The sequence below is a fragment of the Trichechus manatus genome, unplaced genomic scaffold, assembly GCF_000243295.1.
Source record: "Trichechus manatus latirostris isolate Lorelei unplaced genomic scaffold, TriManLat1.0 scaffold00016, whole genome shotgun sequence".
In the NCBI taxonomy this organism is placed as follows: Eukaryota; Metazoa; Chordata; class Mammalia; order Sirenia; family Trichechidae; genus Trichechus; species Trichechus manatus.
This window is the reverse complement of record NW_004443952.1, coordinates 500,362-513,974: the sequence shown is the minus strand read 5'-3', so window position 1 is coordinate 513,974 and position 13,613 is coordinate 500,362. Positions and strand designations below refer to the sequence as shown.

At 36.2% G+C, this 13,613-nt stretch overlaps 1 protein-coding gene across 1 annotated transcript in view; it reads right to left on the bottom strand.

Annotated features, from left to right (window-relative positions):
- Positions 1-13,613, bottom strand: part of MEGF9 (multiple EGF like domains 9) — a 143,546-nt gene that overhangs the window by 33,128 nt on the left and 96,805 nt on the right. The window contains exon 3 of the mRNA XM_004372118.2: positions 3,378-3,517. Within this exon, the coding sequence (XP_004372175.1) occupies positions 3,378-3,517 (140 nt within the window). The remainder of the gene's footprint in view (positions 1-3,377; positions 3,518-13,613) is intronic.

The window sequence follows — 13,613 nt, the reverse complement described above, 5'->3', positions numbered from 1 at the left end:
GTTGGAGTGGAGAGATGAGAGACTATGAAATGGAGAAAAACAGAAAGGGAAGATGAGGAAAAGAAAAGAATGAATAAATAAAAATCAGAAAGGTTAGAGAACTGCAAAGTTCCCAGGGATCCCACCGGTGCAGCTATGAGGTCTGGGGAATCCACTCTCAGGTGTTGCAGTACAGCCTGGCTAGAAGGCGTAGAGGTATATAACGCCAAGTATTCAGGGAACAGAAAGAGAAGGAAGACAGAGAGAGCCAAGAAACTGAGCAATGAAGAAAGACAAAAAGGGAAAAAGAGGAAAAAGAAAACAAACAAATTAAAAAAAAAAAGAACAAGAAAGGCCCCCAAAAAAACAGAAAAAAAAAAAAAAAACCAACGATAAAAGAAATGCTCTCAGGGATCCCTCTGCACGTCTGTGCAAGCCGAAGCGGAGTCTCCTTGCCACGCAGCTCCGCCTGGCCAGAAAGGGCTCCCAACTCAAGAAACAGAAAAGAAAACAAACAAACAATTCAAAACAAACAAACGAACAAAAGCCCCGGGATCCTACCAGCGCGGTAGCCCAGACCGGGAAGCAGCTCCACACTCGAATGGAGCTCCGCAGCCCCTCAGGAAGAAGCAAAGATGGCGCATGGAGCCAGGTGCTCGAGTGAAAGGAGGAGGAGGTGGCGAGAGGCAAGTAAGAAATCAAAAGAAGCAGGATAAAAAAAAAAAAAGCAACACTAGAAGCCAACAAATTGTACTCAGAGAATCAGCTAGCACGGGCTGGTGTTTCTGGAGAAGTGACTGTGTCCGTGGGAAGCAGAGGGAGCCGAGTGTGGGTGAAGAAGGGTAGAGAGTGGGAAAGTGTATATCACAAATTACTGGCGCTCTGCAGCCCCTCAGGAAGAAGCAAAGATGGCGCACGGAGCCAGGTACTCGAGCGAAAGGAGGGGGAGGTGGCGAGAGGGAAGTAAGAAATCAAAAGAAGCAGAAAAAAAAAAGCAACACTAGCAGGCAACAAATGGCACTCAGAGAGCCAGCCTGTGTGGGCTGGTGTTTCTGGACAAGAGACTGTGTCCACGGGAAGCAGAGGGGACCGAGTGTGGATGAAGAAGTGTAGAGAGTGGGAAAGCGTAAGAGTGGGAAAGCGTATATCACAAATTACCGGGGCTCTGCAGCCCCTCAGGAAGAAGCAAAGATGGCACACGGAGTGAGGTACTCGAGTGAAAAGAGGGGGAGGTGGCAAGAGGCAAGGAAGAAATCAAAAGAAGTGGAAAAAAGCAACACCAGCAGCCAACAAATGGCACTCAGAGAGCTGCCCGTTCGGGTGTGTGGAATCCAAGCAGCCAGTGTTTCCTGGTCAAGAGATTGTGGCCGCAGGAAGCAGAGGAGGCCAAGTCAGGGTGAAGAGGGATGGGGGGTGGGAAAGCGTATATCGCAAATTACTTGTTGTTTTGTCTCCCGCTGGACGCTCCGAGAGGCTACTTTCTCGTACCCCGTTTGCTGGTCTCCAATAGGAGTCCAAGATGGCGGATCCGCGCTGCATTAGCTGGTAGGGGACCTCTGCATGAATCTCTCCTTGCTCTCCGTTCTCTGTCAGCTTTCTCACTCCATTTGGTGCTTGGCTGAGTTCTTTATCTCTTCATTTCATGTTTTAGGGTTTCAGGATTGTTGTATTCTCTGTTCGGCTTAGTTTTTCGAATCTTTGCTGTGGAGGGATGGCATGGTGCTTCTGCCTACAACGCCATTTTGCCGGAACGCTTGATTTTTTTTTTTTTTTTGAGGGAAAAAAAGGCTTTCCAAGGAGGAATCTCTAATCCTTACATTTAGGGGAACTGACAATCAGATCAGTAGAGTTAACCATCTTTAGTTTTTAATGGTTTGACTAAGATTGCCTAGATGTGGTTTTCTTTGTTTTTATACTGCTTGGGGTTTGTTAAGCTTTCTGAATTTGTGGGTTAATGTCTTTCATCAGTTTGGAAAATTCTTGGACATTTATCTCTTCAGATATTGCTTCTGTCCCAATCTTTCTTGCCTCATTTTCTGAGAATCCAGTTGCATGTGTCAGACCTTTTGGCTATATCCCACATGTCTTTCTTGCTGTTCTTTCCATTATATTTTCTCTCCATGCTTCAGCTTGGATATTTTTAATGAGCTGTCTTTGAGTTTACTAATCTTGTCTTCCATGTGTACAATCTGCTTTAAACCCATCCAATGAGTTCTTAATTTCAGATGTATTTTCAGTTCTAGAATGTCCATTTGATTCTTTTTATAGTTTCCAGTTCTCTGTTGAAATTTTTCCTCTTTTCATATATTTTGTCTAATTTTTCCTCTATTTTCTTAAAATATTATTTTAGTTATTTTAAAGTTTTTGTATGCTAACTCTAATACTTGGATTATCTGTGGATCTGCTCACATTGTTTATTTTTTTCTCTATTATTGGCCACATTTTCCTGCCTCTTTGCATTGTCTAGTGCTTTTTGATTCTATGCCAGACATGGTGTATAAAAGAACCAAGGAGGGCTCCTTCTTTCCTTTGTTAGGTAGATATAATGAGAGGATCACCTCAACCCAATCAGAAGCTGAGCTGGATTGAGGCTGGAATACAGTTTTAGTGTAAGTCAGTTCATCTTTGGTTCATCACTATTTCTTGGTCATGGCACTTCCAGGCTTTTTAATGAGAACCTGGCAGGTCTGTGTCTCCTCAGCCTTGAAAGACTGCAAGAGATTCAGCACTGCCCTTTGGCAATTCAAGTCCCATGCTACATACCTTCAGAATTTTATAATGTCTTGAGAAAGAGGTAGTTGTGTGTTGTAGAAGGCCCTCTTTCTCTCCAATGGAATCTTGTTTCCTAAACACCACAAGACTGAAAAAGATATCTTTCTACCTTTTTGGCACAGCCCCCTACTTCCTACACAATCAGCTAATGTCATGTGGTAAAACTGCCCTTGTGCTTGGGACTCCTCTAGTTTTCAATCCATCAGGTAAGCCCTAAACAACTGCCTTAGCATCTTCTTGTATCTCTTTCCTCCAGGAGAATTCCTTTGCTTGGGCCAAGTCTGCTCCTTAGCCTGTGCCTAGAATCAGCAAATATCTCCCAGGAAGAAAATGGCTGGTGATCATCAGCTCATCAATGTAGAGTTCAAATCTTTCTGGGTAGAATTTTGGTTCATCAAGTTCTCATTACTTCCATAGTTTTCCCACCTTTAACAATATGCTTTTTGAACTTTATGTGTTTTTTTTTCAAGCTGTAACAGGAGTTTGGCTTGCTGTGACCTATTACATCTTACTTAGAATGGAAAGACCTTAATAACTATTTGGGAACAATCAACCTATATCTTAAGGAATTCAAAATATAGAGACTAATGGACTAATTACATGACAAAGTTAAGGAAAATGTGTACCTGTGAGGGCATCACAACTGGCAGTACGATTACTGCACTGGCAGGGTAAGCAGCCACTCTTACTGAAGCCATAGTATCCATCTTGGCATTGGTTACATGTAGAGCCGGTGACACCCACTTTGCACTGGCATTTTCCAGAACTGCAAATAAAAGACAATGAACAAAGGTAAATCAATTTGAAATTTTTACTGCCTAACATTCCATCATAGATGATCTTAATGTAGCAAATAGTTTTAACTAGATTTCAGTTACTAGAAATATTAAGAGTAATATTTATTTTGAACTCGAAGTTGAAAAGCAACACAGCTATATAAATTCAGTTAACATGGTACTAATACTAGTAATTTGTGACAACTTAATCCTCTGCATTGGGTAGTTTAAGAAAAACTATAAAGGAGTCATGGAGAAAATAAGTCCCCAGTGCTTAGAAATCTTTGTTTACCAAGCACTAGGGCATAGAACTGGTATCACTGATATCTCTCATTCCTGGATCATCCCACAGTTCCATTAGCATCCACCTTGCCCAATCTGGAGATGAGAAGAAACACCACCTAGCCTTCATCCAGCCTAACTTCTGCCTGAAGAATATGAAGACCAAGATCTTGATGAATGTTTTAACTAGTATCCATTCAGATGCTAGGAAGTTAATATAATTCTCTACTTTGTATCTAGGTTGTATTAAGATCACATTTCTGGTAATAATGTTAGAATTTACAATTAAGTAAATATGACTATAATGGGGACCTCTATTACTTTCTGAAGTAAATTCTACAAAAATTCTAGATTGTTAACCTAAAAAGAAGAAATCCATAGTAAGAAAAATATTTGATTTAGTATTCCATCTCTTCCTATTAGCCTATTTTCTTTTCTTGTATCCATTATATCAATGCTACTATCTCCAATCATTGAAACTTGAAACTTGGGTATCATTATCAACTCCTCTCTTTATTCCCTTCTCTTATCATCACCAAGTTGTATCCAATATATCCCCAATTTCTGTCAAATTTTCTTTCAAAATGTCTCTTGGTATTGTTATTTCTACAATCATTCCTCTTAGAATGTCTTTCCTCCTTGTCGCCTTGGAAAAATTTTCCTGCTTTCAAGGCTTATCTTTTTACATGAAATCTCTCCCTAACTGGTGCACAGTGATCTTTTGGCTTCCTGACATCACATTTTCTATACTATACATTTTTATCTTAATTATGGTCTGGTCTGTATTCTTTCATATCTACTTAAACTATAAAGGACTTGAGGCAAAGGCCATATCGTGCAGTTTTCTTATTATTCTTAAGACCTAGCACAAGCCTAGGGATAGTGTACTATAATTACCTGTACTCACGTCATATACCAGCTAGTACATTCTCTGAGTCCAGGGACTGTATTTTAGCCATCTTGATATCCTCAGATATTACTATAATTCCTGGTTAATTGTAATCATTTAATAAATGCTCAATAAATACAAAAACTGAATTGAAGAGTTAAGCAATGAGAGGGAAAAAGGAAGATGAAAGGCAACACCAATTACTAGGGTACTTCTTGTTGTTAGGTGTTGTTGAGTCAGTTCTGACTCATAGCAACCCTATATATAACAGAACAAAACACTGCCCAGTCCTACACCATCCTCACAATTGTTATGATTGAGCCCATTGTTTCAGCCACTGTATCAATCCATCTCATTGAGGGTCTTCTTTTTCGGGCTTCTCCTTTACTAAGCATGATGTCCTTCTCCAGGGACTGATCCCGCCTGATAACATGTCCAAAGTATGTAAGATGTAGTCTCACCATCCTTGCTTCTAAGGAGCATACTGGTTGTACTTCTTCCAAGACAGATTTGTTCGTTCTTTCGGCAGTCCATAGTATATTCAATATTCTTCTCCAACACCACAATTCAAAGGCATCAATTCTTCTTCTGTCTTCCTTATTCATTGTCCAGCTTTCACATGCATATGAGGTGACTGAAAATACCATGGCTTGAGTCTGGTACACCTGAGTTTTCAAAGTGACATCTTTGCTTTTTAACACTTTAAAGAGGTCTTTTCCAGCAGATTTGCCCAATGCAATGCGTCATTTGATTTCTTGACTGCTGCTTCCATGGGTGTTGATTGTGGAGCCAAGTAAAATAAAATCCTTGACAACTTCAGTCTTTTCTCCATTTATCATAATGTTGCTTACTGGTCCAGTTGTGAGGATTTTTGTTTTTTTATGTTGAGGTGTAATCCATACTGAAGGCTGTCGTTGATCTTCATTAGGAAGTGCTTTAAGTCCTCTTCACTTTCAGCAAGCAAGGTTGTGTCATCTGCATAACACAGGTTATGAGCCTTCCTTCAATCCCAAAGCCGCATTCTTCTTCATATAGTCCAGCTTCTCGGATTATTTGCTCAGCATACAGACTGAATAGGTATGGTGAAAGGATACTACCCTGATGCACACTTTTCCTTACTTTAAACCACACAATATCCCCTTGTTCTGTTTGAACAACTGCCTCTTCATCCATGTACAGGTTCCTAGACTACTTAGAGTACTCAGAACATCTAAAATACTTTCCCCTGTTTCCAGAATTATATGTTCATTTTAGACCTCAACATTTTAGACTTTATCTGAGTAGATTTTGGCACCAGTCATACTGGACAGAAGACGATTTAAGGTAGAATTGCCTTCCAATTTATTTTTTTTTTAGAGATTCAGCTCCTAATAATAAGTCCCTATAGGGATGTTAATTTTAGTTCAGAAGCCCAAACTAAGATTCCTAATACTTACACAGCTCTTACATATACCAGTTAAAGTAATCCCTTCCTATTTCCCGTGCTCCTAGTTCTGTAATAAAAATAGAAGTCTTGTTCTAAACTTGAGAGTTATTGGAACTCTAGATTGAATTTTGCAGAATGGAAGTAAAGCAACTCTCAGCCACATGTGTTCTACTTGCAGTCGGCAAACCTAAGGATTTTTTCTGATTATCTGAGGTGTGCCTTTCTGTTCACCAGCATCCCCTGGGCTAAATAATGAGGCTTTGCCCTTTATTCCTATAAGACTATTTCAAGCAACTAGAGTTGAACTTTATTTTTGTCTCCCACTTATCCTGTTCTCTGCAACATCCCAGCGTATGTCAAAAAGGAACAGAAAAGTAGAAAAAACAGTTCTACATGAAATATTCTTAGGGCTTTGCTCAAGTAAAAACAGTTTAGGAAGGAGAGAAAGCAGGGCACATGTAAATAATACATACTTACCATATCCCAAAGCCTTGTATCCTAAGAAATCGCCTATCAAACTCTAGATTTCTATCGTGAAACTTCCTAGTATATTGGGTTAATTTCTTGGATAACAAATAGTTTACAGAAAAAATAAAATGTAGTAATTTGAAAGCAGGAATAATAATAGTATAATAATAATAACAATAAGCCATCATTTATTGAGGGTCTATATTAATAAATACATCTTTTCTCTAATCCTCAAGATAACTCTACTAGGCAGATGTCTCTTAAGTAACTTTGAAAAAAAATAAAAATGAAACAAGAGCAACAAAACAAAACAGTGTTATACAAGAATACTCTGAGGTACTTAAAGGTCTAGCAAAGCAAATCTGTGTTGATCAAACATTAAGTTCAGGAATATCTTATGAGTCAACAAGAAGAAAGCAGTCAATTTAAGTCCCTCTACACTACCAGAAAATTACAAAGGATATAATATACCTTCAAAAAATGGCTAACAACACTTCAGGAGCCAATTTCTAAGGCTTTTAAAATGTTAATCAAAACATGCTTGCTCCTTATTCCTCTAAAGACATTAGATTACTTGGTATACAAAAGGATAAACTTAGTTACTTTTAAGGATATTTGCCCAACCCATCATCTACAAGAAAAAGGTATTACCTTAGAATAAATAATCACTTAAAAATATCTCATAACTATAATATAGCCAGTGTTCTCAAAGTAGATGCTATTCCTGTAACGGGGCTTTCCTTTCATAATCTGCTCTGGGCACTCAGATGACTTATTTAAGCAGGCATCCTTCTCCCTGAAGAAGCTGTTCATTAATTGCCGATTTAAAAGAAAAATCCATGAGTGGCTTTACGAGTCATGATAAAGTTGTTGACTAGTATAGATACCACACTTCACTTTTTCCTGGATAGATTTTAAAATAACAGGAAAGGATGCATTTTTCTCTCTTTAAAAACTAAAAAAAGGAATGTAGTGGGAAGTTTGGTTGTGAGGCTGCACTAGTAGTGCTTTTCTACCATGTTACTTGTGGCCAGCAGCCAAGTTCTGCATGTACTAGAATTAAATCACTTGGCAGACATAAAGCTTTGCCTGTGTGACTTCTTTTATAGACTAAAGCCTTTACAACACCCCCTTTCAGGGCCTCCCTCTGTTAAAGACTGTTAAATGCTTTTTGAAGCAAAGGTCAATGACATAAATGCAATGAAACAAACAAAAAGTTCTATTAACAGACCATTTGTTCTTATAATACAAATCCATAGGTTTGAAATAAAAGAAAAGACCCACAGCTTTATATATGGAGAATAAGAGTACAGAATTGGATTTTGAGTAGGAATCAGAAAGTCATACTATTGAGATCAACTAACAAAGAATTTAAGATAAAATCTGCTCATCTGGCATCACTTATAGACATGAGTTACTACTAGTAAGTACTAATGTAGTATAGAGAATTATATCAGAAAGAATATAGAATTATTTACAAAGGAAGCATAAGCATTGTGTAACTAAGCTGAAGTAAGTATATCTAAGCATATACTGACGTTTCTTAAATTATCCCAATGGGAGTCTCAGATTTTCTTATGGCATCAATGCTTGGTTATAGAATTTATCATATTCATAGATGTGAACAACTATTACAAAGTTTTAACACTTTCGAAAATTATCTCTTAAAATGTATATAAACAAATAATATATTTTCCAACATGAATAGTTACTAATTTTTCAAAAGGAAATTCAATAACATATGACCTCAAGATTTGGTACATATTTATGTCACACAAAAGTCTTTTTAAAGGTTCCGTTCTGTTTAGGATGAGTGGGTGGAGAATCTTCAGAATTTCCATTATTTTATAATCACATTGATTAGGGAGAGAAGAGTGGAATACAGGAAGGGAGGTATCAGGGTACATGGAAAAAAACAGCCTACAGGGACACACAAACCTTAGTTCATATTACAGCTCTGCTAGTGACTAGCTGAGATAAAGTACTTATTATTTTCTTAGCTTCAGTATTCTCATTTGTAAAAGGAAGACAATTATAGCAACATTTGTAAGGTTCTTTTGAGAATTAAAGATTGCATACACAGGGTACTTAACATAGTGCCCAGCACATAATCATACTCAAAATGAAAGCAACTATGAAGATGATGCCAATGATCTTAGATCTTAAGTTTTTTTCTGAGAGATGTAAAGAGAGTCCCCAGTAGACAAAGACAGGGAATACTCTTAAGTTATTTACTTTTAAAATTCTGTTAAGAAACCTAGAAAGACGGCAAGAATTTATGGGGTAATTACTTAGCTTGGAGCAAAAGTGTGGCTAGGAAAAGAGAGCATGTTATGAACATTATAAAACATCTTTTGGAAAGAAAATTTAAAAATTGACAAGGAAATGATCTGCAAAATCCTACATCAGGTATGATCAAAGCAAGCTGGACCCTAATATAGGACATGCTTTTGTACCAACTAGCTAATTGATTTTTTTTCTCAAGTGTCTAACATCTTGGCATGTTTTATGTTAACAAAAACACTATTTTCTTCCTAAGATTTATAAGACAAAAATTATGTGTGTATGTATACCTTTAGATATCATACTATCAATTTTAACTAAAGCAGTCACAGAATAACCACAAAAGATATAGTCCCAATTAGTTAGGGGAAATAATTTATTTGCAGTCATTCAAAAGCATTGCTTTTCCTCTCTCCTTCTTCCTCAGACAGTTTACATGTTGGCACTCTGACTTGGAAAGAACAGGAAATGGAAAAAAAAGATATTTAAATATATCAATTTTCCTCTTCCTCCTCTTTTTTAATAACTGAAGACAATTTGGTTTAGGAAGAGATTGAACCTCCTAGGTAAAATAAGAGTCTGAAATGTGAAATGAACAGAAAATTGCTGAGTATAAATAAGCTCTCTCAATATATAAGAAATAATTATTAAATAATTATTAAAAGTTTTTCTTACTAGAAGAAGTTTTGATATGGGAAAATAAACTTATTTATAACTCTTAATTTTGTATTTGGGTCACAGTTTTGACAGGGTAATAAAAGTTTCTTTTTTGTTATGAAAGAAACTCAGTAATTGGACATTTTAACAAAAGAACTTCTGAATTTAGTGTTCCTCTGCCTTTCGACAGTCATGGAAAAGACCATTATGCAATGAGTAAAGTCCCTTTTCTGAGAGGAAAAAGATAGCTTTATTGTTGGAAACATTGGGCTATTATGTTAAACATTGCTTGATTTTTGAGGGCAAATAGTCTAAAATATGCTTAGAGGGAATCCATATTCAGACAGAAACCCTTAATACTCACAAAGGGTATTGCCTAAGTACAAAAATATTTTCTGAAAACTGACCTTACCAAAATCAAATTCAAAAGTTTATTTGAAAAGAAAGAAGTAAAACTTAATGGCAAAAAAAAAACAAGCCACAACTTGAGAAAGGCGAACTTAATTGAACTAGGAAAGTTATTTATTACTTTGTTTTTTGTTTTTTCCCCCATTTTCAAATGTTTATCAATAAAATAAAAAATTATTGTCCTCAACTTTATATAACATTTGTCATTTTTAAGTGTACAATTTAGTGACATTAATTATATTCACCATGTTGTGTCACCACAGAAACCCTTCTTTTTTCTTAAAAATGGGAGACATACAGCCATAAGAATTTTCAAACCCACATGATTATTATTTGATGGAAATTTCTGCATTTCAAAAGTCATTTTTATTTTATTTATTTATTTTGGTGAAAACATACATCAACAATTTCTACATGTACAATTCAGTGACACTGATTACATTCTTCAAGTTGTGTAATCATTCTTGCTATTCATTTCCAAATCATCCCACCACCACTAAGATAAACTCATTGTCCCCTGAATATTTCATCTAATCTTTCAAATCGCTGTTGTCAATTTGACCTCATAGAGATAATTCTTTAAAAGAGCACAATTCTGGCTAGACCCTATTCTAGCCAGTTTCCTTGCAAAGCTTTTTTTTTTTTTTTTAAACAGTTTTATTGATATGACCTTGCAAACCTTTTTAATCTTCATTTTTAAATTGTGAAATACATCATTCATACAGAAGTAGATAAATTTCAAGACAATACAATTTAAAGAAGAAGCATAAAATCAATACTCTTACACCAACCACCAGTACATTTGAAGCCCCTTGGGTGGACCTCAACTGTATCCTATTTTCTTGCCTCAGAAGTAATGAAGTTTTTTTTTGTGTGTGTGGGCTTTAAGCGAAAGTTTACAGCTCAAGTTAGTTTCTCATACAAACATTTATACATACACTGTTATATGACCCTAGTTGCTATCCCTATAATGTGACAGCACGATCCTCCTTCCCACCTCAGATTTCGTGTCCATTCAACCAACTCTTATCCTTTCTGCCTTCTCATCTTGGCTCCAGACAGAAGCTGCCCATTTAGTCTCGTGTATCTACTTGAACTAAGAAGCACACTCTTCACGAGTATCATTTTATGTCTCACAGTCCAGTCTAATCTTTGTCTGAAGAGTTGGCTTCTGGAATGGTTTTAGTTCTGTGTTAACAGAGAGTCTGGGAGGCATGTCTTCTGGGGTTCCTCCAGTCTCAGTCAGACCATTAAGTCTGGTCTTTTTACTAGAATTTGAGTTCAGCACCCCACTTTTCTCCTGCTCCGTCAGGGACTCTCTGTTGTGTTCCCTGTCAGGGCAGTCATTGGTGGTAGCCAGGCACCATCTACAGTAACTCAATTTTATATTAGTCATTCTTTAGCTCTTTGTTAAGAGTTTAACCATCTCTGAATGTATTAGTAATATACAGTTTTGCCTACCCTTAAATTTGGTACAGATAAAATCATTATGTATTCTTCTTTTACTTGTTTTTTTCTTCAATATAGTATTATGTTTTTCAGATTCATAGACGTAAATGTGTACAGTTGTAGTCATTCATTTTTCACTGCTGTACTAAATTTCATCACATGAATATAACAATATTTTATTCATTCTCCTAGACAATTGGTTGTTTTTATTTTCTGGCTATTATGAATAATGCTCCTGTGAACCTTCTTGTGTATGTCTTCACGTACACTTGTGCAAAATTTTCTCTAGCGTATATACCAAGGAATGGAACTGCTAGGTAGCAGGGTTTGTGCATGATCAACTTTACTAGGCAATGTTTAACTGTTTTACATTCCCATCAGCAATGGAATAATGGTCCCATTGCTCTGTATCCTCACCAACACTTGATAACATCAGCTTTAAAATTTTTGCCAGTTTGGTAGCCTGAAGTGGTATTACATTGTGATTTTAATTTGTATTCTCCTGGTCATTAAGGAGATGGGACATGTTTTCATGTTTATTGGCCATCTGAGTTTCCTCTTCCACACAGAGTCTGCCCACGTATTTTTGATATTTTGTAGAAGTTCTTTATAAACTTCTGGAAAACTAGCCCTTTGTAAGTTTAATGTGCTATAATGATCTTCTCCCAGTTGGTGGCTTGTCTTTTTCACTCTTTGTAATGTCATCTGATAAAAAGAAGTTCTTAATTTTAATTTAATTGAATTTATCAGTATTTTCCTTTACAGTTTTTTTATTTTTTATTTTGGAGAATAGTTGAACAAAGTAGTTAACAGCATAAACTCTGGAGCTTGACTGTGTTCAAATCCAGGCTCTATCACTTATTAGCCATGTGACCTTAAGTAAATTACTTAATCTCTTTATGCCTTAGTTTCCTCATTTGTAAAATGGAGAAAATAATTGTATCTCATAGGTTTGCTGTGACGATTAACATGTTAATACATGTTAAGTACTTAGAACAGTGTCTGATATGTATCAAAGACTATGTAAGTGTTGCTATTATATTATTATTGAAGAAATCCTTCCTTACCACAAGGTCATTAAGATGTTTTCCTAAAAGTTTTATGTTTTGCCTTTCACATTTAGGTCTTTAATCCACCTGAAATTTATTTTTGCATATGGCATAAGTTAGAAGCCCAACCTCATTTCTTCCTTATAGATAACCAGTGCTCTAGTAAGACTTATCAAAAAGTCTATCCTTTTCCTCCTAAGCTTTAGTACCTCCTCTGTCATATGTTAAATGTCTTTATACACATGAGTTGTTTCTGGGCTCTCTTTTCTGTTTTATTTATCTATTTGTCTATCCCTGAACCAATACCACAATGTCTTAATTACTATAGCTTTATTTCCCCTAACTTTTTCTTATAAAATTTTAAAAATAAAGTTAAGTTAAAGAATAATAGTCTTTTTTTATTGTTGTAGTTAAATGAAGTTTACATTTCAAACTAGTCTCCCATACAAAAATTTATACATTCATTGTTATGTGACCCTAATTGCTCTCCCCTTACCGTGACAGCACACTCCTCCTTTCCACCCCTGAGAAAGAATAATACTCTTAATATCTGTGTATATATTTTGCTTTACCTACTACTGCCCTAACCCATGCCCCCAATTTATACCACTTCAGCCACATGAACTTGCTGCTTCTAGAATACACGAGACACGTTCCTGCAAAAGGGACTCTCTGTACTTGCTGTTCTTTCTATTGGCAATACTCTTCCCCAGGGGATCTACATGGCATTCTCCCTTTCTTCTTTTTGGTCTTTACTCAAATGTCATACTGTTAGCAAGGTCTTTACTAGCCACACTACCCAAAATTGTAATACTTCTCACTATTTAACATAGTATAAATATCTATATATAATTATTATTACTATTATTTCTCTCCCAGTATAGAATGTCAGCTCTATGAAGTCAGGGAGTTTTATCTATTTTTCCACTGCTGCACTTCCAGGGCCTACCACAGTGCCTGACACAGGATAAGCACTCAAACTTTTTTTTTTTTTGGAGGGGGGGAACAATTTTTTTTATTTTTCTGAAAGTGTTAAAATAATCAAAGTATATCTACCTCTAGCTATCTATCTGTCCATCCATTTACATTTATATAACTAATTTTTTTTCTTTTTTTTTTTTATTGTACTTCAGGTGAAGGCTTACAGAACAAACAATTTCTCATGAAACAGAAGT